The 27,848-nt window shown below is 49.5% G+C and overlaps 1 protein-coding gene and 1 long non-coding RNA gene across 7 annotated transcripts in view; one reads left to right on the forward strand and one right to left on the reverse strand.

The window, feature by feature from the left end:
• Positions 1–27,540, forward strand: part of DTNB (dystrobrevin, beta) — a 161,993-nt gene extending 134,453 nt beyond the window's left edge. For 3 of the 6 annotated variants that reach the window (XM_014546666.1, XM_014546665.1, XM_014546667.1), the window contains 5 exons: positions 16,999–17,158; positions 17,937–18,026; positions 21,383–21,436; positions 25,433–25,465; positions 27,249–27,540. In XM_014546666.1, coding sequence (XP_014402152.1) covers positions 16,999–17,158; positions 17,937–18,026; positions 21,383–21,436; positions 25,433–25,437 — 309 coding nt within the window. In that variant the 3' untranslated portion in view covers positions 25,438–25,465; positions 27,249–27,540. The remainder of the gene's footprint in view (positions 1–16,998; positions 17,159–17,936; positions 18,027–21,382; positions 21,437–25,432; positions 25,466–27,248) is intronic. The other 3 variants (XM_014546664.1, XM_005874907.2, XM_005874908.2) reach the window with 3 other exon arrangements.
• On the reverse strand, positions 24,383–27,242 carry LOC102240651. Its single transcript, XR_314092.2, has 3 exons — positions 26,108–27,242; positions 25,915–26,011; positions 24,383–25,298 (listed from the first exon to the last, which is right to left on the reverse strand). It is a non-coding gene; the product is annotated as an uncharacterized LOC102240651 (long non-coding RNA).
• Positions 27,541–27,848: the final 308 nt, after the last annotated feature.

The raw sequence follows: 27,848 nt of genomic DNA on the forward strand, positions 1-27,848 counted from the left end.
GGGGGGGACCTCAGGTCCAGGCACTGTGTCCTGAGTGACTGTGCATGGAAATGAGTTCTGGTGATAACTTCAGATGTGCTTTAGTCTCGCACAGGCTTCTGGGCGCTGCCACTGCAGTCGCCTCTTAACCAAGTTACCAATGACAACGAAGGGGCTGATGACGCTGTGAGTTCCTGTTCAGAGCCCACTCCAGAGGGAGCCCTGGTTTCTCGGCTGGCGGCCGGGGCATGGTGTTCAGGGGAGGTTTATGTCTGTTTTTATTTATCCTGATAGCCACGAACCCACACAAGAAAATCAATTGAGAGCCTGTTCGCAATAGTAGCACCATATGTTTATGTAACATAGTAAGGTTTTCAAAGCATCTATCTTTTACATAAGCTAAAGCTGATTTTTAATTTACCTCGGGGCTTTTTTTTAAAAGAGAGAATTATGAAATGTTTAATTCAGAAATTTTAATTATTTCATTTTTCAAAAAACAAATCTATCCATGTTTCAGATTTAGAATGGGAGTATAAAACATCATGATTTTTATTTTTTATAGTTAGGAGAGCAGCGGACATACAGAATAAAGAGGAGAGGAAAGGAAGGAAAAGATAAGAAAGGAGTGACAGAGACAGACTGTCAGAAAGAGGGCAGAACAGGAAAGGACCCAGAAATCTCAGTGGCTTTAATGTGAAGTTGTAGTGCGTTTGTTTTTCTTCATTGACACCGTTTCTTGCTGATCTATGGCACTTCCATGTAAATAGATACATTGACATGGGCAAAGCAGGAGAAGACCAGGAAGGTAGGTCAAGTGCAGCAGTTTAATGCATCTCCTGGAAGTGACACACATCATTTCCGCTCCATTTCATTGGCCAAAGCAAGTCACATGACCTCCAGTTTGCTTAGCAGAAGCAGAGAAGCGGGTCTGTCCTTCCTGCTCCCTCTCCACTCCCTCCCTGACAGTCTCATCCCCTTGCTGTCTATCGACTGTACCCTTCCTGCTGATACGGGGCATCACCTCACCTGTGGTTGCTGACCACCAGTGTTCCCCTCCTTCTCTTCACCCGTCTACACCTCAGAGATACACTTTACAGTTAAAACCACTTGCTGGGAATGTTCCAGCAATTCACCCAGACTAACTCTTTCTAAATGTGCCAGCTCAGAGTGCAGCACCTTCTTGGGAGCACCCTACACCTTCCTGATAACTCTTTCTCAGAAGGGCGGGCATTATGGGTATTTATTTTAATGGTAGCAGTAGTACCACCAATAGACATTTCATTTTAAAAAGTTGTATGGATTACCGTGTAATCGAAGAACCAGAAATCAATACTACTGTTGTATTATTTCTAAGGTCAGTTTAAAGCTGACCTTGGGCAGAGAAGGGATTAAATCACATGTTCATTTCAGAGACCTTGGATTCTCTATAAGAACATCATCCCCTTGAAGTTGGCACAATGAGAAGCTAGACCCAGACTGCTGAAGCCTGCCACTCACAGGCCTCTTGTGTGTACGTCTTGGGGAGAAGGGATTAAATCACATGTTCATTTCAGTGACCTTGGATTCTCTGTAAGAACATCATCCCCTTGAATTGGCACAATGAGAAGCTAGACCCAGACTGCTGCAGCCTGCCACTCACAGGCCTCTTGTGTGTACGTCTTGGGAGTTCTCCATGGCCAAGGTCCTGAGTTCAAGAGCTAGTCCTCACGGTCTCAAAGGACTGGTGTGTCCTTTTGTGACTTTGAAGCCCTCTAGTCCTCACTTCATTGTCTGCACTTTCTTCCAGCAACCATCTCCTTCCCCAGGGTTTATTCGTGCCAATCATCTGCCTTCCACTTTTCCAGATAAACGAATGCACCCTATGAAAAGGGCACTGGCTGCTTCCATGAAGCCCACTCCTGTGGCTTGTCTCTCGGAGTCTTGGCCACGCATCCCACAGGAGGACAGGAATGCCCGGTGCTGTCTTTCTGATAGACTCAATCTACCGTCCTGTCTTGGCATGAGATTGGACCTCTGACCCTACACTTTGAGAGTGTCTGTAGGCATTGCCTCAAATCCTGGTGCTGTACCAATGTCTGGGGTTTTATAGCGGACCTCAGGCTGGTCTGATGTTCCGTATTAGCAACAAGGCTAAGGTAGGGAGCCTAGCATCCTTAACTGAAATGAACATCTGCTTACTCTCAGCTGGAAGAAGCATGCGATAAAGGGCACGATAGATTATTTTACACTCGTCTCCATTTGCTGCTAATCATAATTTGGCAAGTGGAATTACTCTCATCTGGAGCTATAGTATAGATGTCCCAGTGCTTAAAAAAAGAAAGCGAGATGGAGGGAGGGAGGGGCATGTTTTCTAAAATTAGAGGCAATGCAGAGAGAGTTTACTGCAGCTAAAGTGGTACCTTTAATAAGAATCCATACCAGCTCACCACTGCGCTACAAAGCTGGCTAACCACAAATCCTTCGGTGCTTTTATTATTATATATTCTTTTTAACTTCAGAATCTATAACATCCACTAGTTATACATTGCTTTCAGGATTCGTATTTCCACTCCTACATTTAACCAGCTCAGCCCTCAGGAAACCAAGAGAGGATCTAGGAGCCTTCGGGCCTGTAGCTGCCCCCGGGGACGTCTCCCAAGTGTGCAAAAGAGACCAGTTGATTGTTGGGCCCCTTGAAAGTTCTAACCTGTCTTAGGCGACTGGTGGCCTGCCCTTCCTTGCACAGCAGCTCACCACCTGGGAAGAGTAGCCCTGGACAGGCCACCTCTGTAGGACCTCATGACCCTGAGTCACCCTCAGGCAGGTTCCTTATCCTCAGCACTATGGACGTATGGAGCCGGAGGAGGTGTGGGGGACGGGGGCTGTTTTCTGCATTGGAGGATATTTAGAAGCATCCTTGACTTCTACCTCCTAAATTCCAGTGCTGGCCACCCCCACCCCCAGGTCCCTAGCAGCTAAGATGACCAATTAAGAAGCACTGCCCTGAGCCCAGAGAACCTTTCCCGGTGACACCACGGTGAGCCCCCAGGCATTCCCAGAATCCCTTATTCTGAGGTGGGATGGATGACAAAAGATTTCCAGGCACCTTCCCCCACCGGCCGCTCCTCTGCACGTCTCCTGCTGTGTGGGTGTCATTGCCAGCTCTCCCTACGTGCACGCGCTCTCCCAGGCTCTGCTCTTCCTACACAGTTGTCCAGTCCGGTCAATGTTTTCTCCAAATGCTTGCTTATATCTCTTCTTTCCATTCCCATCACCATTCTTCATTCCATCTTCATCATCTGTCACCCGGTCAATGGGGAAAGCCTCCTAATAAGCCTCTTTGTCTCCTATCTCTTGCATTTCGCCCCTCTTTCACATTGGGCCAGATTCCTGAAGACAGATCACGCCGTCCACATCATTCCCTCTGCCGCTGCCTAGAGCAGGTCAGCAAGCTTTCGCTTGAAGGACTAGATAGTACATATTTTAGGCTTTGTAAGCCAAACCAGAGATATTTTATAAGTACTTATATAACCACTTAAAACCATTTCAAAATGTAAAGCCAGCCTGGCTGGTATGGCTCAGTTGGTTGAGCGTCTACCCAGGAGGTCACCGGTTCAATTCCTGGTCAGGGCACATGTCCATGATGCGGGCTTGATCCCCTGTAAGGGGCATGTAGGAGGCAGCCAATCCATGTTTCTCTCTCATTGATATTTCTATCTCTCTCTCCCTCTCCCTTCCTCTCTCTGAAATCAATAAAAAAAATCTTTTAAGAAAGTAAAGGCATTCTTTCTTATGAACTACAAAGAAACAGGTGGTGAGCTGGATTTGGCCATGGGCCGTAGTTTGCCCATTCTGTGGCCGAGTAAATAAACTTGATGACCATTCATTTACGGGTCTGCATGGCCCACACGTCTCTTTCCCACCACATGGCTTCGTGCCCCCCACACCACTCCTCATCCCCCATGCACAGCCTCCTCTCCGCCCAGGCACCTGTGTTCATGCTCTTGCCTCACCTGGCTCGCCCTTCCTGAGCCCTCTGCATGATTGTGGCCCACACTTCTCTGTCCCACCACATAGCTTCGTGCCCCCCACACCACTCCTCATCCCCCATGCACAGCCTCCTCTCCGCCCAGGCACCTGTGTTCATGCTCTTGCCTCACCTGGCTCGCCCTTCCTGAGCCTTTTCTGCCTGTTGAAATTATACCCCTCAAGATACTCTCAGATGCCACCTCTCATGAAACCTTACCCTGTTCCAGGAGGTCAGGGTTAAACCCTCTCGTGTCCGTGCTGCTTTTTCTCTGTACCTCCAGGTGGGCACGGGTTTCCTCCTCCTCTGTATGCTGCTGGCATACATGCCCAGCTGCCTCCGGAGCTCGTGAGCCTGCCGAGCGGAGACGTTGCCCCTTCATAGCCCCCAGCACCTTGCAAAATAGAATAATGGCAGGTGGTACTCTGTGAGCTGGTGGGTGAAGCATTGAATGTTCTTCCTCACCAACATGTTAAAAGATTAATATCTCTCCATTTTACATATGAAGAATCTGAGGTGCCAGAGAGGTTAAGTTGCCCAAGATCACACAGCTAGTAAATGGCAGAGCTGGAATCCAAATCAGAAATCAACTGCAGAGCTGGGGCTCTGCCACGATACTATGTATAACCAGGGACTCAGCAAAGAGTGGTAGTGTTGGAAAAGGATGCCATACCACACCATGCAGGTTTGGCCTACCCATGCATGGCATTTAAATCTGTCTCATTGAGCCCTAGCTGGTTTGGCTCAGTGGATAGAACGTCGGCCTGTGGACCAAAGGGTCCCAGGTTCGATTCCGATCAAGGGCATATGCCTTGATTGCAGGCACCTCCCCAGCACGGGCCCTGGTCAGGGTGCGTGCAGGAGGCAACCAATTGATGTGTTTCTCTCACATCAATGTTTTTCTCTGTCTTTCCCTCTCTCTTCCACTCTCTCTAAAAGATCGATGGAAAAATATCCTCGAGTGAGGATTAAATAAATAAATAAACTTGACGCATCATTGAATTTGATATCACTGATAGGTTCTGGCTGCCTACAGGATCAGTGATTTAGCTGCCTGAATAAGGACCACGCTCTCCTGGGAGCCTGCTTTCTTGTTTCCAATATGCAGTCCGGGTGTCTGGTATTCGCTTTATAGGGATTTTTCCCTAAAATGAAGTTCCTAATCATTTTGCTAAGAACTGGCTTTGAAATCCTGCAATGAGAACTAATGGGACACCATTTTCCAATAGAGCGGGACAAAGTCGGAGAAACAAACAGAAAGAGGGTCATTCTAGCCTTGGACTTTATGAGCTTCCCTCTCTGAAAGTTTACATTTCAGCTTTCCTTTGATCTTTGGGTTTATGGTGAGTTTTAATAGGTTGTTCTTTGTCTCAAGAGCTTAATATGCTCTCCTCTACCCCTTAGAAAGATAACCAGTCACCCTGCCCCCACCCCTTTAAGCCTTGGGGTAAGCCTTGTCTTCTATATAATTTAGTTTGACTTGAATAGGGACAGAGTCATGAAGATCGAGGACCATAACTTTCCACTGGTTGCCAACAATGCGATCAAAGAACTTCCAGCAGCCCTGCGATAGCTGTTTCCTGTCTGCAGCCGCCTTCCCCACCAGCCACCGCAGGGAGGCAGGTTGTGCGTTAGCGCCGTGGGAACACATAGGTGTCAGCCCTCTGCGGAAGGACCTCAAAGCAGACTCTTTGGTGGCCACAACTTTCCAACAGACACGATAGGTAAATGTGTATTAACGGTGATGACAAGAGAAGAGAGACATCATAAGACTGTTCAGCCCTTCTCCCTGGTGTTTAGAGCCAGGCTTACCTTTAAATGCTACACTGCACTCAAGTGTTTGCTAAGACAGGAAGGTCTCCAGACATGTTCTTTATCTGTGTTTTTTAAAATATATTTTTATCAGAGAGGAAGGGGGAGAAAGACAGGGGGGGAGAGAGAGAGAGAGAAAAGCATAAATGATGAGAGAGAATCATTGATAAGCTACCTCCTGCACGCCCCATACTAGGGGTTGAGCCTGCAACCTGGGCATGTGCCTGACCAGGAATCGAATCATGACCTCCTGGTTCATAGGTCAACACTCAACCACTGAGCCACGCCGGCCAGGCCTTTACCTGTTTTCATTCACCCCAGAGCGAACCACGGCCTGCTGCTTTGCTCACTGCCATGCGATTGCCTCATCTCCTGCACCCTGCTCTCCACCAGCCGCTCGCTTCCACCCCTGCCCTGACTCCCAGCCTCCTAATTCTTGTCGTGTCAGGCAGGTATTTTCACGTCTTGCAGCAAGACAGCCAGTGCAGCAGCAGATCAGCCTCTCTCTCCTTGTACTTCCGTGTTCGAGGAGTCAGCTGCATTTTCCTAGCAGAGCCAGCCAGCACCAGCTCAAAATAGTATGTGGGTGTTTTTTTCTTCACCTTTTCTCGAAGAAGAAAAATGTACAAAGTCCATTCCTTCTACCTCCCAGTTCTCTATACCTTTATGGTTGCCTCGCCTAGATCCCGGGCTTAGAGCTCCTTTCCCCCAAGGCTGTTTTGGGGTTTTTGGGTTTTCTGAGAGGGCCTCTGAAGATCGGCGGCAAAGAGGCCAGTCTGTTTAATTTAAATACACTGCAGCAAAATACAGGTAATTGTCCACACAGGCCATCTGCTACCTGGCAGGTGTCCATGAGTCAGAGAGATAGAAATGGAGACTGAAGTGTCTCCTTCTGTTACCATGATAACCGCTCAGCTCGGACTCTTAGTTAGGGGGGTGGGGGTGGAGGGGGGGGTGCAGTTAGCTTGGCTACCAGGGCATCATCTCAGAATCAGGCTTGTGCCACAAGCCTCTCTGGGCTTGATTACCTGACTATAATGGGCACCAAAGAGATTTTTTAAAAAAATTCATTCCTGTTCCATAAGGAAAAAGAAGGGAATGCAGCCCTACTGTGTGCCGGGCACCATGCTGGGGATGCCTAAACATGGCCCAGAACAGCGCCTGTCGTTTCCCGCTAAGACAGCGCCTTTCTCCCTGCGGCCGGCTCTCTCTGCCTCAGCGTGTGAGTCCCTGCCTCTGCCCAGGTGCCAGCTGTGGGGAAGGATCAGTGTCCTCAGGTCACCTTCTCTGGCATCCTCTGGACCTGTTGGCTCCAGTATTAGGTTTGTGTTCTAGACAAGAAGCCAAGTCGTAATTACGTTTCTCACATTCCTCACCCTTATTGGAAATTGACTCTCCTGTTGAAACTCAGGGTGAGCTTCAGCAGTGAGAAGTCTTGACTGATCCGTGTTCCTTCTGGCTCAGAGACACTGTGCTGTGCTCCCTGTCTGCCTTGGTTCCTCCCAGCAGTTTGAGGCAATTAGAGGACCCTGGAACCAGCCTTAGCCTTTCTACTAATCTACTTGTGACCTTATGACCTCGGTAGACCCCAGTCTCCTCAAATATGAAAATGAAGGTTGGGCTAAACCAGAGACTGTTTTCCTGGGGTCGTGAACCCTCTGAAGTTATAAGCATAATTTCTGAGCTATTTTCTTAGAACACGATGCATAGCTTTCTCAGGTTCTCAATTTTTGCTGATTCAGAAGTGAAGAGCCAGCAGACTAAAGAGCTTCTCAGATTATAACATGTCTCTAGCTCTGTATTTTCAGCAGAATTGTTTCCAACTACAAGGGACCTCTGTGTTCAGGGAACCTGCGGTACAGGGCACTTATTGTGTGCAGTTATTGGTTAGACACGTGGGGGCCTGTGCTGTATTCAGGGTGTGGGGTCCAACCCCAGCAGGTACAGAGGTCAGCAGAAGGTGTGGACGGAGTCGTCGAAGAAGGAATGACACGAAGACAGCGTTCAGTTGATCAGCAACCTAGCCAGGATCTCTAGCCAAGTTCTGGCTAGGATCTCCAGCCAAGTTCTGGTCAGTATCTCCAGGGAAGTTCTGGTGTTTATTGTCTTGTTACATCTGTATTTATACCAGTTGATTTTAATCCTGTCAATTTCTATTCCAAAGGGTAGGGCGTTTCTTATCTCCATTCCAGGGAGTAAAGATTACGTAGCTTAAGGGTGATTGTTCGTAGTTAAAGTGATTAACTACCCACCTGGCATTTAGTTAAGGGGTTTTATTCCCTCCCTAACTTCAGGGAAAAATCCCTACCTGGGAAACAACCTCGGAGAGGTGACCTTGGTTAAAACACATGGCGCCAAGAAGGTGAGCAAACATATTAAGAACAGTATGCCATGTACGCCAGGTCCCTTGAAACATATGCTGTGCAGATGTTTCTTCCCTGCAGCGACTGTGTCAAGCAGCAAGGATGGACCGGCTCCCGGCATGCAGGCCTTTCTTGCCGGTTGTATTTCAATAAGATCCCACTGTCCTTGCATCAGGAAACCTTGACACACCAAGTAGCACATTGCAAAGCTTCCTTGCTTCCCAGGCGAACTGCCCCTCTCCTGGCAGCCGAACCCAGAGGCACACAGTGGTTTTATATTCTCATTGGTTAGCTGATTCCCATCCCAGAGCCACCTGACTAGTTCCTCCACCTTTACCAATCTGTGTGGTTCTCAGGTTCCCCATAATCTCAAGGTCCCAGCTGTGATGCTCCCCCCCGCCTCCTCTTGTGCCACTTCGTCTACATTGGTTTGCATGGAGTGCAGTGCTTGGCAGCCCATGGGGAGGGCCTGCCCCTCTGAACGGAAAGCCCACCGGTGCTTTTGCGGCGAGGTGCCATTGCACGGCACAGTGCCCCGGCTTGACTTTCCGTGTGCTCCTCTGGCCCTGGCCTACCAAGAGGGCAAAGAATGAGCAAACCTGACCCGGCTCACGGGTGGTTCTCAGCCTGCCGAGAGCATTGCTCTGCCCTCGAGCACTGTCTCGAACCCCAGGAGCTTCATACTTGTGAAGGAGGCAGTGTGGTCCAGTGGGAGGGGCATGGCTTAGAAGCCAGGGGTCCTGGGTCTGTCTCTCTTGAAGTAGCCCCACCCTGCACAGTAGCCTCTCCCTGTACCTCCTCACAGCCTTCCTTTGCCTGAGGCCTACATGGGCATTATCTCTGTTGTTGACTCCACTTGTGAGAAAAAGGTAATTTAATACAGGAAACGCCATTCTGTGACCCTGAGGTGGCTGCTGAGACCCTCGGAGGAGGATCCATCACCGGCATGTCATCGTGACCGAAGCAAAGCCATGATTACTTGGCGTTTCTGAGATGCGGTAACTTGGCGAAATCGTAGAAGCATAGAATTTTATGTCTGAAAAATACTTCAGAGACCATCTCATTGATGCCTCTCAGTTTATAAATGAGAAGACTGAGCCCCATAAAAATCTCAGCGCATGTGCTGCAGTCAGAAGGAAAACCGGGGCCCCTGACTTCTAAGCCGCACCCCTCCCACTGAATCACACTGCTCCCCAAACTCTCCCCGAGGCGGGTGCGAGCCCGGTGCTGGCTCAGGGCCTGCAGCTTTTCCTCTCCTTCTGAGTCACTGACTTCGCAGCTGAGAATGTGCTGCAGGTCCTGTAACTATTGACAGAGTTAAAAGGTGGAGACTTCCAGTGTCAGGACAAACTAATACTCGGGGACTTAGGCAGACACTCAGATCTAAAAAGGCTTTCTTGATCATAATACTTACCTTTCTTCTCATCACATTCACGGCCCTCTCTCCTGAGGTCTGTGGCCTCTCACAAGAGCCTGTCAGTCTGGTTTCTTATGCCCCCAGATTCTCAATCAGAAGTCCTCAGATGGGACTGATACAATATTGCATAAAGAAAAGATCAGCCATCCCATATGGGTTACTATCACTGCAGGATAACTTACCCCAAACCTAATGGCTTAGAAGAACAAATATTTAACTCAGAGCTTCTGTGGGTCCTTAGCTGGGTCCTCACAAGCTGAGGGGCAGGACCTCTCACAAGACGGTCATCACCTCCAGGCTCAACAGCCTGCACTGTTGTTGGCAGGACTCCTCCCGGGTTGATGGGCTGAGGACCTCTGTTCAATGCGGCTGATGGTTGGAAGCCACGCTCAGCTCCTCGCCACGTGGGCCTTTCCACAGGGCAGCTCGCGAGATGACAGCTGGCTTCACCAGCGTGAAAAACCAGGAGAGAGCGAGATGGGGGTTGGGGGGGGGGGGACGAGCAAAACAGAAGTCACAGTCTTTTATAACCGAGTCTCGGAAGTAACATCCCATTTCCCTGATTCATGAGAAGCAGCCACTGTGCCCAGCCTACGTTCAAGGGGAGGGGATCACACAGGAGTGAGAGTAGAAGGCAGGGGGTCATTGAGGCCATCTCTGAGGTCTGCCCCCCACATGTGCTTATCTGGTTAAAGCATTTCACAGGCAGCTCCATCGATGACCGAGAGTGCGTACTCCCAGAAGATGATTGCCTGCTCTGCCTCCTCCGGCAGGTGCTGGCCCACATCTCACTGGGGGAGGTGGTTCGTACTCGCCGCATGCGCAATGCTGGGTTTCCCTCTGGGACGACAGGTACCCGTCATACAGTGAAGGGAGTTTGAGTTTCACAGGCCGAATACTCAGACAGGCAAAAAAAAAAGTGTTTTCTTTGTCTTAACTGGGCTTGATTTCCCTCCTGAGTGCTCACTGTCTGAGCTGCACCCTTGGTCTCGGCGTGTCCAGGCAAACCGAAGCTAGTCTTAGAGACTCTTCCCCATCCCATGCCCGAGGTTGGCGCTGCGCCTTGGGGGCTTATGCTGGGTGCTGTTCTGTCAGCTCCAGTTGGATCTCTGCTGAGGCCACATGTCCTTTGCTTGTGGGCAGGCCTGATTCTCAGGGGCAGCACTCCCTGCCCCGTGGCTGAGGCATCTACATTCATGGCTTCCCCAGCACCCAAGGTTCTCACACAATCTCATTGAGGTTCTAACTCTGTAATTGAGACAACTTTAGGCTCTTTGTCCCAGGGCATCAGCTAATGGGAAAGCCATCAGCTACTGGGGTGCATGGGGACCTTTCTTGAGGCTGCCCAAGCAACCCGGGCATCGACCTTTATTCTGGTCCCCTCAACCCTCGGAGGCCCAGGAAAGGCCTGGCTTTGCCAGTGCCCACCATGTCTGTGACCTCCCGAATCCCAAACTGCTGGCTCACAGCTCTTCCTGCACAGCCAGGCCTCTGCAGTGACTTTCTTTCCTTTTCTGCAGCTTCTCTCCCACTTTCCTTGTCTAATTGGGGTTGGGGCTGAAACTACTGGATCTGGCTGTTCATAAACGCTTTCCAAAGTAGAATGGATTCTATGCTTTATTTCCCCCTGCTCCCATAAAAATGGCCAAAAAACAGGGGGTGATGGTAATTATAGGTGAAAAGGTAGAGGTGGTTCCACAAAAGACAATGACTAAAAGATGATAATGTTATCTAGCCAAGACAGTATTCCTAAGGTGTATTTAAACTAGTATTAAAAGATATCTACCCTGAAAAGTAAAGAATAATAAATGTTTTACAACCACTGACCAAAAAAAATAGAATATTTCACAAGATAGAACATGTTTAATTGTCATTGGAAAATTATAAACGTTAAGCAGCAGTAAAAAGAGCAAAAAGGTTTTGTAGTATTCCATTATATTTGGATAAGCCACATTTTGTTAAGCCAGTCACCAGTCAGTGGACTTCTGGATCATTTCCACTTTTGGCCTATTAAACTGTTGTTAATGAACATTTGTGTACAAGTTTTTGGGTGACATATGTTTTCATTTCTCTTGGGTATATACTCAGGAGTGAAATTGCTGGGACATATGGTAAGTTTATGTTGAACATTTTAAGAAACTGCCAAAGTGTTTTCCAAAGTGGTTGTACCCTTTCGCAGTCCCGTCTGCAGTGCACGAGGGTTCCAGGTTCCCGAAGCCCGTTTGTCTTTTTATTGTAGCTGTTCTAGTGGGTGAGGGGCGTCTCATTGTGATTGCAGGTCTCATTTCCCTCATCACTACTCGTGTTGAGTATTTTTCATGTGGATGATTAGCCCATTTGTACATCTTTCTTTGGTGAAGTGTCTGTTCAAGTCTTTGTTTTGTAATTGGGTTTGTCTGTCTTCTGATTCAGTTGTTAAGAGTTTGTTATGTGTCCTGAATTCAGGGGGTGGGGTTTTTTTTTGGTTTATTTTTGTGTTTCAGCTTTATGTAAGTATAATTGACATAAAATTGTAAGATACTTAAAGTGTACATTGTGGTAATTTGATATACATCATGAAGGGATTCCCCCCATCTAGTTAATTGACAGACCCATCAAAAATATATATATACATATATATATATATAATCTTTTTGCATGTGAGTATGAAATGTAAGTTCTACTCTCTTAGCAAATTTCTATTGTATAATACCATGTTATCAACTATAGTCTCCATATTATACTTTCTATCTTCAGACCTTACTACCTAATAACTGAAAGTTTGTACCCTTTTACCAACCTCTCCCTATTTTTCGCACCTGTCAGCCCCTGGCAACCACTTTTCTCTTCTGTTTCTATGAATTTGACATATTTTAGATTCCATGTCTAAGTGCAGTATTCATCGTGTTCTGTCTGACTCATTTCATTTACATAATACGCTCAAGGTCCACCCATGTTATCACAAACAACAGGACTTCCTTCTCCTCAGGGCTGAGTAAGGTTCCCTTATATGTACACACCACATCATCTCTCTCCATTTAGGTTGTTTCCATATCTTAGCTATTGTGACTAATGCTGCAGTGAATATGGGGTATTGATTCCTTCTCAAGATCCCATTTTCATTTTATTTGCACATCTACCCGGAAGTGGAGTTGCTTTTAGGAACCTCCATACCAGTGATGGCGAACCTTTTGAGCTCAGCGTGTCAGCATTTTGAAAAACCCTAACTTAACTCTGGTGCCGTGTCACATATAGAAATTTTTTGATATTTGCAACCAGAGTAAAACAAAGACTTATATTTTTGATATTTATTTGATATATTTAAATGCCATTTAACAAGGAAAAATCAACCCAAAAAATGAGTACGCGTGTCACCTCTGACACGCGTGTCATAGGTTCGCCATCACTGCTCCATACGGTTGTCCATAGTGGCTGCACCAAATTACATTCCCACCAACAGTTCACAAGGGCTCCCTTTTCTCCATGTCCTCACCCACACTTTATCTCTTGTCTTTCTGATGATAATTTCTAACAGGGGGGAGGTGACATCTCGCTGTGGTTTTGGTCTGTATTTCCCTGATGGATGTGATGTTGCTCGCCTTTTCGTGTACCTGTTGGCCAGTTATTTATATTTATATTTATGTCTTCTTTGGAAAATGTCTGTTGAGTTGCTCTGCCCATTTTTTAATTGGATTGTTTGTTTTTTGCTGTTAGGTTGTATGAGTTCTTTTTTAAAAAAATATATTTTATTGATATTTTACAGCGTGGAAGGGAGAGGTATAGAGAGTTAGAAACATTGATGAGAGAAAAACATCGATCAGCTGCCTCCTGCACACTCCCCACTGGGTATGTGCCTGCAACCAAGGTACATGCCCTTGACTGGAATCGAACCTAGGACCCTTGAGTCTGCAGGCCGACGCTCTTCCACTGAGCCAAACCAGTTAGGGCTGTATGAGTTCTTTATATTTTTCAATATTAACTCATTATCATATGTAGTATATGACTTGCAATTATTTTCTCTCGTTCAAGTTGCCTTTTCATTTTGTTGATGGTTCCCTTTGCTGTGTAGAGCTTTTTAGTTTATGTCCCACTTGTTTATTTTTGTTCTTGTTGCCTTTGCTTTTGGTGTCAGATCCAAAAAAATTATTACAAATACCCACAAGTTCCTTATCACATATAATTTGCAAATGTTTTCCTCAGTATATGGCTTATCTTTTTGTTTTTCTTAGTAGGGTCTTTTTTTTTATAGTAGTTTTATTGAGATGTAATTTATATAACACACAATTCACCCTGTTTCAGTGTTAGTATATTCACAGAGTTGTACAACTATCATGACAACCAATTTTAGAACAATTTATCACCCCCCCCCAAAGCATCCCATACCCCTTAGCACTCTATTCCTCATTCCTTCCAAGTCCCCCAGCCCCAGACAAAAACTAATCTGCTTTTTATCTCTGTGGGTCTGCCTGTTCTGGACATTTTATATCAATGGAATCAAACAATGTGTGGTCTTTTGTAACTGGCTTCTTTTACTTCGCATATTTTCAAGGTTTCTCCATTTTGTAGCATGTATCAGTATTTTGTTTCTTTTTATTGTCAAATCATTTTATTCAAATCATTCATCAGTTGATGGATATTTTGATTGTTTCCACTTAGGGGTATTATGTATAATGCTGCTATGAACACCTGTGTACAAATTTTTGCGCAGATATATATATAGAAATGGAATTTCTGGGTCATGTGGTACCTAATGTTTAACCTTTTGAGGAATTGCCAGGCTGTTTTCTAAAGCAGCGGCACTGTTTTAGATTCCTACCAGCAGCTCATGAGGGTTCCAGTTTCTCCGCATCCTTGTCAACACTTGTTATTGTCTGTCCTTCTTATTATAGCCGTGCTGGGGTGTGACTTGCTATCTTCTTGTAGTTTTGATTTGCATTTCCCTAGTAGCTAATGATGTTGAGCATCTGTTCATGTGCTTATTGGACATTTGTATATCTCTGGAGAATGTCTATTCAGATCCTTTGCCCACTTTTAAATTAGGTTACTTGTCCTTTAATTATTGAGTGTAAGAGCTCTCTAATATTCTAGATACAAATCACTAATCAGATATATGATTTGCAAAATTTTTTTATTCTGAGTTGTCATTTCACTTTCTTAAAGGTGTCCTTTGAAGAAAAGTTTTTAATTTTGATGAAGTTTATCTATTTTTTCTTTTGTAGCTATGCTTCTTGTCATATCTAAAAAGTCATTGCCTAATCTTTTCCTCTAAGAGTTTTATAGTTTTAGTTCTTGTATTTAGTCTGACCCATTTGGGGAGTTTTTATATATAATATGAGTTAAGGGTCTAAGTTCATATTTATTTGTATCACGGAAAAATCTCAAAAAGTGTGCTAAGTGATAAAAGCAAATTGTACCCCCGGGTGCAGGGTCTAAGTTCATATTTATTTGTATCACAGAAAAATCTCAAAAAGTGTGCTAAGTGATAAAAGCAAATTGTACAATGATATGTGCAGCATGATGCCATTTATACAAAATTTAAAAGCATGAACTGTCATATATTATTCATAGTTACATATACTAGTATACACATCAGTAAAACGTTTCACACCAGAATCTTTGATAATGGTTGCCTATGAAGGAATAAGATGAGGGGACTGGGACTGGAAAGAATTGGTGATGAAAGGAGTCTTCAGATTTATCGGCAGTATTTTTAAGCTGAAATAATTTTGATACCATATCAACAGTTATTAATTTGGGCAGTATATTATGTTATACTTTTTAGCTTCCTCTTTTTTTACATTTCTCTAAACACACACACACACACACACACACACACACACACACACGGATCAAAGTAGGATGATGGAGAACAAGCTGTTCTGTTTAGCCCAGCGCCCTCTCAAAAAAATAATTGTTTTCATTTGAACTCACTAGCACACTTGGTGTATGTTTTTCCAGTTTTGCTTCCGCAGAAAACCCTAGTCTACCTGCCACATTCAGTTTCCCTTGCTCTGAAAGGCAGCAGAGCCCAAACCTCAGTGAGCTCCCTTTAGAGCAGTGGTTCTCAACCTGTGGGTCGCGACCCCTTTGGGGGTCGAACGACCCTTTCACAGGGGTCGCCTAAGACCATCGGAAAACACATATATAATTACATATTGTTTTTGTGATTAATCACTATGCTTTAATTATGTTCAATTTGTAACAATGAAATTGGGGGTCACCACAACATGAGGAACTGTATTAAAGGGTCTCGGCATTAGGAAGGTTGAGAACCACTGCTTTAGAGTCTTTAAATCATATCCCATTGCTCCAGGCTTTCCCAGAACTGCACCGGGGCCTTCACAAGCAACGTTCAGGCTTCACTGAACATGTGTGCGTTCTCACCTGGTCCCTGCAGGAGGGCCTCAAAGACCTCAGCTTGCGTGCTTGACACGTGCCGTGTGACAGGCCATGTGGCCCTGCTCTGGGAAGCAGCAGCTGCTGGGCTCCTGCCGCACAAGCTCAGGCGCCAGCCGCATGCAGACTGGGAGCTGCAGAGTACGCGTCATCGCGTGATTGCCCTTGGAGTGGAAGGATTTATTCCCGCATCTCCCACTGGAAGCTCTTAACTGTTTCACCCTTGTTTTTCTTCTGTAAAATGGATACAAAAAACATATGCACTTTCTACTCACAAGGTGTTGTGAGGGCCAAATGAGATAATATCTATGAATGTGTTTGCAAACAAGACTGAAAGATTATTATGTATTATTTCAGCGGTTCTCAACCTGTGGGTCACGACCCCTTTGGGGGTCAAACGACCCTTTCACAGGGGTCGCCTAAGACCATCGGAAAACACATATATAATTACATATTGTTTTTGTGATTAATCACTATGCTTTAATTATGTTCAATTTGTAACAATGAAAATACATCCTGCATATCAGATATTTACATTACGATTCATAACAGTAGCAAAATTACAGTTATGAAGTAGCAACGAAAATAATTTTATGGTTGGGGGTCACCACAACATGAGGAACTGTATTAAAGGGTCGCGGCATTAGGAAGGTTGAGAACCACTGTATTATTTCCCAGCTGTGACCTGAGCCCCTCTCAGACCCTCCACAGCTGCTCTGCTCAGCCTGCCCACCTGGAAGGCCTGCGCCTCTCTGTGCTAGCCTCCCTCTCCCTCCCACTCTCCCCCATTCTTCCCGTGTTTTCTCTCCCTCTTCTCCCTCCTCCCCTTTTGTTTCTCCCCCTCTCCCTCTCTTTTTTTCCTTTTCTTCCTCTCTCCAGTCCTGGAGGCAGCCTGACTCCTTCCTTGCTGATGTGAGCGTGCCCTGCATTGCCCCACGGAACCGAAGCCCTGCCGGCTGGCTCAGGTTGCCGAGGGAGAAGGGCGTCTCCCTTCTTCAAAGAGGTAAGATACCTGAGATAACATTTCATCTCTCTGATTCTCCCAGGCCCAGGCCACGGGATCGCCGCACACGTCGCCCACTCACGGAGGCAGCCGCCCGATGCCCATGCCCGTCCGCTCAACATCTGCTGGCTCCACGCCCACCCACTGTCCGCAGGAGCCCCTGAGCGGAGGCGGGGGCGACATGCAGGAGGCCTTTGCACAAGGTCAGTTCCAGGAGCAGAGTATGGCCGAGAGCTGAGCGGGTTTGGGAACAGATTCTTACTGAGATTTTTCTAGCATCACTTCTTCTGTGTGCTTAGGTTTAAGTGACCAGGTTTTTACATGCAGTATAAATAAGTCAAGTAGATGGGCTGGTCTCCAGCAGGAGGTCTGCAGGCTGTGTGCGTGCGCAAAGAGCAGCTCTCTGGGTTTCCGTGCTCTTTTTCAGGGTTGTGAGAAGTGCCCTGCCCTCTGGACTTTGCTTCCTCCAGAGCAATTGGCTGGAATAGTTCCCAGAGTCACGCGCTTGCCCTGGAAAGTCTTTGGGGCAAGAAGAGAAGGAAGGGCGGCCTCTGCACGGGACCTTGCTGAGGGCATTCCGTGTCAGAGTGTCAGCCGTCTGAGGAGCTGGCAGCCAGCGTGCTCCGCAGTTGGGGGAAGATGAGCGGCCAAGGAGTCCTGCTGGGGCGGAGACAGACACAGGGAGGTGGGAGCACAGGAGAGTGAGGCCCCGCTGAGGACCGGGGAGCACCTTGGAGTGATGTTCGTTCTGGAACCCGACTCTTTTGATGGCGGCTGAGAAGCTTGGAGCTGGCAGGGTCCTGCTCTTTAGGTGGAGAAGGACAGGGAGGAGGAGGTGGACTCGGGTACCTCGCGGCCGCGGCCCATGTCCCCTTAGGCACGCTGCGCTGTCCCAGGGCCTGGCAGGCCGAGTCGTGGGCTCTGCTCTCTCGTGTCCACGCCCACCCACCTGGCATCGCCATCTGCTCTGACTCCCCTCAGGTACGAGGAGAAACCTCCGCAATGACCTGCTGGTGGCTGCTGACTCCATCACCAACACCATGTCATCCCTGGTGAAGGAGCTCCACGCAGGTGAAGCCCAGAGCTCCCACCCGGCCCGCGCCGCCTCTCCCGCACGCGCTCCTCACTTCCTCGCCGCGTGGTAAACCGTCACCACAGGGCACAGGCCACCTCCTCTCACCACCCGTCCTTGCCTTCTAGGACCACACTGGACGTCCCGCCCCGAGAGTCTCTCCCACGCGGGGTCACACAGAGACAGCTGCACACTGAGCTTCCTCTTACGAGTCCACCGCGTGGGGCGCACACAATGCAGAATTTAAAGGCACTTAGGCCTCTGAGTCCAATGAGGCGCCTCCTCCCTGAGTGTGTCTCCCTAGGGCCCCCTCCCCCCACAGCTCTCTCCTAGGCCCTGACCCCGGCTCTTTCTGCAGCTTTCCTGGAGGGCTGGCGCCGGACCAGCCACACAGCTTCTGGACTCTCTCCCGGCTGCCTTTCTGCTCCCCCGCTTTGATTTGGTTTTGAAACCCTATTCTCTCCTTTTGTCCATGACTAGGCTCTGATTCCACTTGAAGTTCGCGACCTGAGTCTGTTGCCTCCTCCCCTCCTCAAGTTCAGTGTCCACTGTGACTTCTCTCTCAGTCTCTCCGGCACTTGGCTATTTCATTGATTTTCCAAAGATCCTTTCCTCTTGGTGTTTATTTCCTTACATAAAACCCAGGAAAGAGAGGAAAATAAAAGGCCGTTCCCATACCATCGTATCGTTAAGAATCCCGTGACGCCATCAGCTCTGCAGCGGCCAGAGATTTGCTCATTTCTTTGCAGTGGTCAGGTTCCCCTGCTGTGTACTAACCAATGGTCCCCTCCCTAAGGGCTGTAGGTCACTCGTTTGCTAGCATGTGGCTCTTTTGTTTCTTTTGACCTAATGTAATGCTTTTAAATGCCTTGAGGTAGCTTAGGTTATTCATTAAAAATATAAAGCCGTTTCTCCATGGACTATTCAAACACATACACTCACTCAGACACAGACATCGAAACCATCCATCCATGCTCTTCAGGACGGCCAGCCTTGTGGTTCCAAGCCTTTAGTGTCAGGGACCAGCCAGGGTCCGGCCGTGGCTTCGCCCCCGAACCTGCCTGTTGTCTTTTAGGGGAGAATCAATGTGTGGCCGGGGTTCGTTTTTCCAGAGCAGTTAAGATCCAGTCCTCCTGTGCAGGGAGCGTTATGGGGACACTGTCCGATTCTGGTGCTACTTCTCAGTCCCTGTCAAAAGCATCCCCTCCATGCACACGTAGGCAGAAGCAGTGACTGCGTCGAGGTGACCTCACAAGTGATTAGAAAGTGCCTTCTATTAGAGCTCCCCTCAGGTTTCAGAAACCCCACTTTTAAAGGGAATTTCTTAAGGGATTTTAGGCCCAAGAAATTAGCTACACATGTGCCTCTTGGCAACTTACTAGGGTTTATGCAGAATAAGTGGCCCATGAGCTCATCACACTAGATGGGAGGTAACTGGACATCGTGAAGCACAGAGCACATGCAGGCCAAGCAGCTTCACAGAAACTGGAAGTTAGGACCATTGGTGGTCTGTGAGGTACGAAAGGTTGGCGACCGCTGGTTTAGGAGATGCACGGCGACCTCTCACAGCAGGAAAGGGTGGTGGCCACAGAGTTGTGCCATGTGTCTGGAAGGTGCCTTAGAGATCACGCTGTCCAGTCCCCTTGCTTTAGAAATGCAGTGAGTAGTTATCAGGAAAGTAATCTGCCTAACGTTGTGCAGCTTGAAGGGGCAGAGCTGGTCCTAGAACTTAGGGCAGTGGTTCTCCACCTTGGCTGCACATTAGAATCACCTGGGAATCTGTTTAAAATCCTGATTTCTGGGCCTCATCCTCCAGAAATTCTCTTTCTTTGTTACTAATGTTGTGGCCCCACCCCATCACAAAGAAAGAAACAAAATTTCCGGAGGATGGGGCCCAGAAATCAGGATATTAAAAAGATTCCCAGGCGATTCTAATGTGCAGCCAAGGTTGAGAACCACTGACTTAGGGCTTCAGGACCCAAGTCGGTGCTCTTCCCACTGCCCTATCCCACGCAGGACAGAACGTCAAGCCCGCAGCCGCACGAGGGCCCCGTCACTGCTGCGCTGCTCGCTCCAACACTGCCGTCCATAAGTAGATGTGGACCGAGCCCACACATGGCTCAGTATCTCCATAAAATGCGGGAATAGACGTTTTTACATGCAGGGCGGCCAGTGTCCCAGTGCATGGAAGGGCCATCCCCCACACCAGCCCATCCTCACTGCCACCGTGGAGCTGGTGTCAGGATGAGATCAGATGTCCAGGTTATCCTTACATCTATTCTATACAGGGTGACCTGCTATTTATACCCCTAGCTTGCCCTCCTCATCTTTTTTGAAATATTTTCACAAATAATGGAATCTTCAAGTTGGCCGGGATCTTAGAAGTCATTTGCTCCAGTTTGCCTCCCGATATAAAAGTCCTCTGTCTGAATATTTATTTCCAGTGAGCTCATCATTGGGAAGTTCTTCCTTATCGGGGAGCCACAGTCCGCCTTTCTGTAACCCATTTATCCTCACTCAACCCTCGAAAGCTACCCAGAGTCCATCCAGTTCCTGCTCTTTCTGTTGCCTTTCAAGTATCTGGCAGCAGACAACAAGGCTCTCCCTCAGCCTTATTCCTCTTTAGGCAACTATCTGGGGGTTCCCTCAGCCGTCCCTAAGGTGGCGTGGTTTCCACTCTGCCCTCCTGCTCCCCACACTGGGCTGTGGCCGAGTGCTTCAAGGCCCCAGTTCAAAGTGAGTGAGTTCCCAGGGCTGAGCACACTTCTCCGGATCCCCGGTCGGTGGGGGGTCTTCTCCCTGCAGAGCACAGCGAACCGTGACCTCCCCGAGCAGACCCCTGCAAAAGCAACCTGAGATGCCACTCATTTTTTTCTCGAAGCCAATTGCACTGCTCAGTCATTTTAAGATTGTTGTCAGCTAAAACCTCTAGTTGTTTGTTTGTTTGTTGTTTGTTTGTTTTAACGGAAGCCAGTGTAGATCTAGGTATCCCCACCATGCACTTTCATGGTTGCTTTCTTTAACCTGAATGCACAATATTAGCTATATCCCGAGTGGATGTCATCACCGTAGGGAAAACGGGCATAGAGAAGAGGTGGCCACCCCAGCTCGGTCACCAGGAAGCCAGCAGCCGTGCAGGGGACATCGGACTGCTCTGCTTGCTTCTAAGGGCTCTGAGTAGGTCCTGTGAAGCCTGGTGGGGGACTGGACCCCACAGGGTGCAGACGAGGTGAGGCTTGGAGGCTGCAGCCATGAGCCGGTAGCCAGGGTGTCATCCCAGCCTCCTGTGTGACTCCCTTCACCCCCCTGTATGCTTGTCCTGTGCTCAAGGTCACGGGCCTCCTTGTTTTCCCAGCAGAGGAAGGTGCAGAGGAAGAAGAGGAGAAGAGGCAGAGTGGGAAAGACAGAGGTAAAGGCAGCTCAGGACCCTGAGTGCGAACGGGAGCAGAGCTGTGTAGCCCCTGAACAAACGCCCCCTCCCTCTTGTTTCTGCTTTTCCTCCTGCTGCCACCTTCCCCCAAAGCTTCCAGCCCCTCAGCTCCTCCTGCCTCCTTGTCCCCACTGGTCGCCAAGTGTTTCCCCGGAGGCGGTAGTGTCAGTGGGTCAGCAAAGCCTCCTGATTTCTGATGCAATGATAGGTGGTTGGGATACAGGAAATTAGATAAACAGCAAAACAAAACCTGCCCCTGGCCTCAAGGAGTTTATGATACAGTTAGGAAAGCAAGATGCAAAATGAACAGGAAACAAAGTGAAGTGGCAGGAAAAGCTAATCATCAAACTCTGAGTGGACGATTATACGTACAGGGAAGGGTTCTGAAAAGGAAGAGGTGATTGTGGGCAGAAAAGCAATAAAGAGGTATCAGCAGAGGTCAGTGTCGATATACCTCAGAGATATTGCAGGATCGGTTCCAGACCAGCACAATAAAGCGAGTATCGCCATAAAGCCAGTCATCATCTTATTGCAGGTGGAGGTTCTTGCCTTCAGTTTGTAAAAAACACAGCATCTGTGATGCACAGTAAAGGGAAGTGCAATAACATGAGGTGTGCCTGGAATGTAAAACCTACTTAATACTATGTGTGAAGAGCTGTGCCAAGTGATTGCCACACATAAACTCATTTAATCCTTAACAACCCTATGAGATAGAGAATAACAGTCCCATTTTACTGATGAGAAAATCGGCTCAGAGAAACTTAGATCGTGTAGCTATTAAGTGGCAGATACTGGGTTTGAACTGGGTCCTTCTGACTCCCAACTCCATGTTCTTAATCTTCATGCTTCTGTATTTCACCAAACAGACAACAAAATTCTCTTTGGACATTTAAGAGCTGTTATTTTTTAAAAATATATTTTTATTGATTTCAGAGAGGAAGAGAGAGAAATAGAAACATCAGTGATGAGAGAGAATCATTGATTGGCTGCCTCCTGCACACCCCTACTGGGGATCGAGCCCACAACCCGGGCACGTGCCCTTGACGGGAATCGAACCCAGGAGCCTCCAGTCCGCAGACCAACACTCTATCCACTGAGCCAAACCAGCTAGGGCAAGAGTTAGCTGTTATTTGTTACACATCAATATGTCCGTTGCTGGATTCCTCCAAAACGTGAGCTCCATGAGGCAGAGCCCTTGGTCTGTTTTGTGCGCGTTGTACCCCCAGTGCCTAGAACGGTGCCTCGAGTGCAGTGGGATGTCAGTAAATGAAGAAATGGAAGGAAATAAACAGGGTGATGTGCCACGAGCACGTTGTCAGGGAGAGAGGCGGCGAAGGCCTGGAAGGTCCCTGTTGGCTGCTGGACACAGCCCTCCTGTTGGTTCCACTGCCCCGGGAGGGACGGGTTCTAGACAAGGCTCAGAGCCGCTGGAGAACTGCACAGCGAGTATGTGGCAGAGCTGGGATTCAACCCCGGTTTCTCTACCTCCAACACCCAGGCTCTAGTCTGAACAGATGACTAGACTAAGTGACGGGAAGAAAGGGAGGGAAGAAGGTCGATACGGCCAGGAAGCTGTGATGGGAAAGGGAAAGCCTGGTGGGAGGGGGTCTGCAGTGGTGTTTGCCCATAGGGCTCGTGTGGATAAGAGGGGAGGCTTTGGAGTGTGTCAGCCAGGACACTGGCATTGCCAAGGAAGAAACGGGGGGCAGAGGACACCTCCGTCAGGTGCTGAAACCATCTAGTGACCAGAGCCAGGCCTGGGAGGAGGCGGACACGCCCTGGGATGATGGGTGAGAATGGCAGGTCTGGCATGGATGTTGAAGGTCAGAAGCAGAGGGCAGTGGTGTTTGAAACATCTAGAAATGCTACAGAGGAATGTAGGGAAGACTGGCGTCCCTGTGCCAATAGGAGACTGAGGAAGAAGCCAGGAGGGTTGCAGTACAAGAGGTGAAAAGCAGACACACAAAGATCAATTTACACTTATGTAAACACATGCGCCACACAAGCACACACGCATGCATGCACACAGTCCAACCAGATCCTGGCGTTCACGTGGAGTGCTCTTGGCTGAAGACGTAACAGCTGCTGCTCTGGCCTCTCTTGCCGTAGACCCTCCCTCCTCCAGTAGCTTTCCCATGGCCTCTCCTCAGCCTCCCTCCGATCCCCGAAGCCCAGAGGGCTCTGCCCTGACCACTGGGGCTAGTCCGGACCATGGGCTTTAGCCGGCAGTCCTGGTTCAAGGCCGGACGTAGGCTGCACCTCACATGTGGACTGGGGATGGTCCCCTGGCCTGGTGTCTCCCGGCTTCAGGGTCTCTGCCTTTATGCCTGCGTGGCCCTATCACAGCTCTGCTTCCTGTCCCTCCCGCTCTCCGTGTCTGCTCCTGTGTCTGTCAGTGCCTGTACCAGAGTTTATGTCGTTGTGAAATCTTTCTGTGAGAGCACCTACCTTTCTGTTGCTGTGGCTTTTAGGTGTCATCCCCGAGGGAAGAGTGTTAGGAGTTGGGGTTAGAGATGGATAGAGTTTTAGAAAAATGTTTGACTTTCAACATTGTAAGCATGCATGTCAAACTTGCGGCCCCATGGCCTTGAGTTTGACATGCTTGTAAGGTCCTCGGATATGTCCCTGTCGCTACAGTGTAGCTGTTATGTGGGTGTGGTTCTAAAACCAAGTGTTTTTATGGATAGACCTTCTGAGTCTCTGCCATGATCTGGGCGTGAGTTTTTGCTGTAGGCTTTGCAGTAGCTACTGCCACCTAGACCAGTGGTTCTCAACCTGTGGGTCGCGATCCCTTTGGGGGTCGAACGACCCTTTCACAGGGGTCGCCTAAGACCACCGAAAAACACATATATAATTACATATTGTTTTTGTGATTAATCACTATGCTTTAATTATGTTCAGTTTGTAACAATGAAATTGGGGGTCACCACAACATGAGGAACTGTATTAAAGGGTCACGGCATTAGGAAGGTTGAGAACCACTGACCTAGGCATTGGAGAGCAGTAACTGTCAACCATAAAGAGAGAGAGATTTGCCTCTTTGGGGTTGAGATCTTGCTGACAAAATGTAAACACAACTTGTCAGGCAAACATCGTCTCTGAATGCAAACACCTTGAGAGTCAGTGGACACTTTTGAAGAATTCACACCTGAGCTGGACTTCCCACCCACATCCCCCCCTCAGGCCTCTCCCTGCCCTGCCCTGGCTCTCTGTCCGCTGCGTCCTGAGGAATGCTTCTGCTCTGTTGGCGTACCCTTCCTACTTTGCATCCCTCACCCCTCACCTTGAGTGGTGATCACTTTTAACCAAGACCACATAGATGGCACAGACAAGCAGAACTTCCCCGTGTTACTTCAGAGCCTGAATCTGTCGCAGCTACTCCAGGGTCTCATTTATGCTCCTGGGTCCTTCAGAATCCCTCCCCCAGGACCTGCCAGGCCTGGTGCTGAGAGCTGGAAGCGCAGTTTGCACACGTAAAGGACCCTGTGCGGGTCTGGAGACCGACAGCGGCCTCCGTGAGGAAGACAGTGAGGGTCCAGGCAGTGGCCACAAATCCAGGGCGAGCGAGAGGATGGCCTCGCATCCCCAAGCGGATACGCCTGCAGGATGGAAACGCTGCCCCACTGAGTGTAACTCACTCTCACCAAGTTCACGCTCAGGACTGCAGGGGCTGTACCCCCTGAAGTAACCACTCCCTGGATTTCGGGGGGCTTCCGTTCCATTCTAGTATCAGTGTGTCCTCCTGGGAGGCGCTGGTCTCCGTGGCTTTTATGGGGTTGCAGCTGCTGGCTGTAGGTGGTGTGGAGCTCCTCTGTTTTCACACCTGGTGGGGGAAGTCCGTCTACGAGGAACAAAGGGAGAGGCGAGTCCAGAAGCCCATGGGTGCGGGGGTCAGGGAGCCCCTGGGGAAAGGTCCAGGGAGTGAGAAGGCCCTGGTGGTGACCTCAGTGTGTTGTTTGTGTTTGTGCTGCACAGGTTAACGGAGGAGCCGGGGACCGAGAGGAAGCGGTGAGTACAGAGCCTGCTCTGCTCTCCCCACAGCCCTTCCCTTCAAGGTCATGGTCTGCCTTTCCCCCCCTCCCTTTCTTCAGCCCCACCTCCCAGGCCAGACCCACCCAACAGGTGGAGACCCAAGGCAGGGTTTTCTTTACAGAGCCCGACTGCGCCTCTTCCCCTTGCCAAGCCCCACCAGCCTACCCATTTGGCCCGGGTCCCTTTGTGCTGGGCCTGGGCCTGGGCTCAGACAGGGCTCGGCGACACCTGTGTCAGGATGCAGTTGGCTGAGCAGGCTGTGTCCTCAGAGGTCGGCTGAGAGCCGCCCGCGTCCTGGGGTTGCCTCTGCCTCCCTGCTCCTGTTTTCCCATGGCCACTGTCATTCTTCCCTGGGGACCCAAACCACAGCCCCTGTGTCCCGGAGACCCCGTCACCCAGAGCTGTAACCTGCTGCAGGTCCTCACCTCCGACACCTGTTTCATCTGCAGGATCACACTGCCTCCATTAGCCGATCGATCGAGCCAGTCCCGGCGGTGCCTGCGAGCTGCACCTTCTCACTTCCTTAAAGAAATAAGAGTACAGGTTGCCCTCAGGCAAATGCCCATTGCCTTTAGGAATTAGTCTTCCCCTTTTTCATCTTAGGGCCTTAATTCTTACCTAGTTCCAGTTACAAGATACTGCAGCTTCTGGGCATGCTCGGAAAATGATTTCTTTCAAGGATAGATGCCTTTGGTACAGCCAGGAGAGGTCTCTTTGTTTTTCAGTCTTTTCTTCCTTCCCCTCCCCTCCCCCACGTGTGTGTAAACGTTAGGCCATCTTGCTGAGTTACAGATCTTTCCGGCAGAAAAGCCAGGGCTGCAGGCCCATGATTCAGAAGAGGAGCCTTCCCAGGCCCGTCCAAGCAGTCTCACCCTGGAGCAGCCTCCAGGCCTTTTCCCGACACTCCACCCCCGTCTGCACCAGGCCCTTGTGGGGCTCTGTCCCCCACACACCTGCCAGCTGTGAGGCCTGCACTGACTCAGGGATCCTGCAGGCGCCCAAGCTGCAGAAATTCGCCCGCTGCCCTGGAAATCACAGAGCCTCCGGGGCCTGGGCAGGCTTTTACCTAAACTCACTGCACAGTCAGGCAAGGCCCTTCCCGACAGCAGCCCCAGGCTGCCCAGCTAGCGAGGGAGTCAGGAGCCGACTTGCCTTCGGGAGCTGCCAGAGCCCCCCTCCCTGGGGCACTGGACCTGGCAGACAGGGAGCTGCGGCTCCGAGCCATCTGGCTCACCCCGTTCCTGCAGAGAGGAAAGGAAGGCCCACCACCCGGAACTGGGTGCCAGAAATAGAAGCGGAGCTGGGTCCTCTGACCCTGGCACTGTTCCCCGGCCTGTCAGACATTAGGAGAAACTCACCCCCGAAGAGAGTCGGGTGAAAAGCCCAGCCTTCCAGGTGGCTGCGTTGCAGAGACCCCTAAGGTCTGCGCGCTGCCATGACGCGAAGGCCTTCCTCCCTCCCACTCGGTGTTTACAGGCATGTCTGACCTCCCTGCCCTTCTCCTCAGTCACATTCCACACCCTGCACTGCGAACCCGGGAAATATTTTCCAACCCGGTGACCCAAGCGGGACTCCAGAGATTCTGGGTGCCCCCGGGAAAGGGGGTGTGAGTACTGTCAGCCCTCTGCACCCTTCCCAGGTGAAAGGGAACACCCAGAGACCCGGCCCTGCCCGAAGCCTCATCCCCAGCAGATGTTAGCAGCGTTTGCTCCGAGGCTCTCGCAGTGCCCGCCAGTAACAGCGCATCTGCCCTGCACAGGCCCCGGAGGCGTGGAGCGAGCTGGCGTCGACCTGAGGAAGGCGGGGTTCTCCCCCAGAGGCGCATTCCTGTCCGTCTTTCCACTGCACACCTGGATCCGGCCTGCAGGCTGCCAGATGTCACCCAGAGCCAGTGGGGAGTGGGAGGCCGCCTGATGCCCTGCTGGTGGGCGGCCCCCTCGCCCAGTCCTGCATGAACTAGCATCTTCGCTCTCCCCTCAGGCAGGGTCTCATCTCTGCGGGGGGGAGTTTCTGGGGGGTTGAAAGAGAAAAGAAACAGCACAAGCCTCCTGTGTGTGTGTGTATGTGTGTGTGTGTGACCTGGGGTTCTTGCTGGCCTCTTGCCAGCATATAGGGTGCTTCCCCGGGTGGGGGCACAAGTTTCCTCCCTACCTTTAAAACAAACAGGTTTTTCTTCCCTCTGTCGTCTGCACATTCACACCCTGGCCACAGTGCTAACAATAGTCTCCTTCCTTTCCCTCGCTCGGTGAGGCTTCCGCCGCCCCGTTTGATGCCGCGGCAGCCGCTGCAGAGCAGCCGGGGACGGGAAGGGGGAGCCGAGCTCTGCGTCGCAGCCCTGGTTCCTCCAGCAGCGAGAGGT

The sequence above is a fragment of the Myotis brandtii genome, unplaced genomic scaffold (assembly GCF_000412655.1).
Source record: "Myotis brandtii unplaced genomic scaffold, ASM41265v1 scaffold454, whole genome shotgun sequence".
NCBI classification, from domain to species: Eukaryota; Metazoa; Chordata; class Mammalia; order Chiroptera; family Vespertilionidae; genus Myotis; species Myotis brandtii.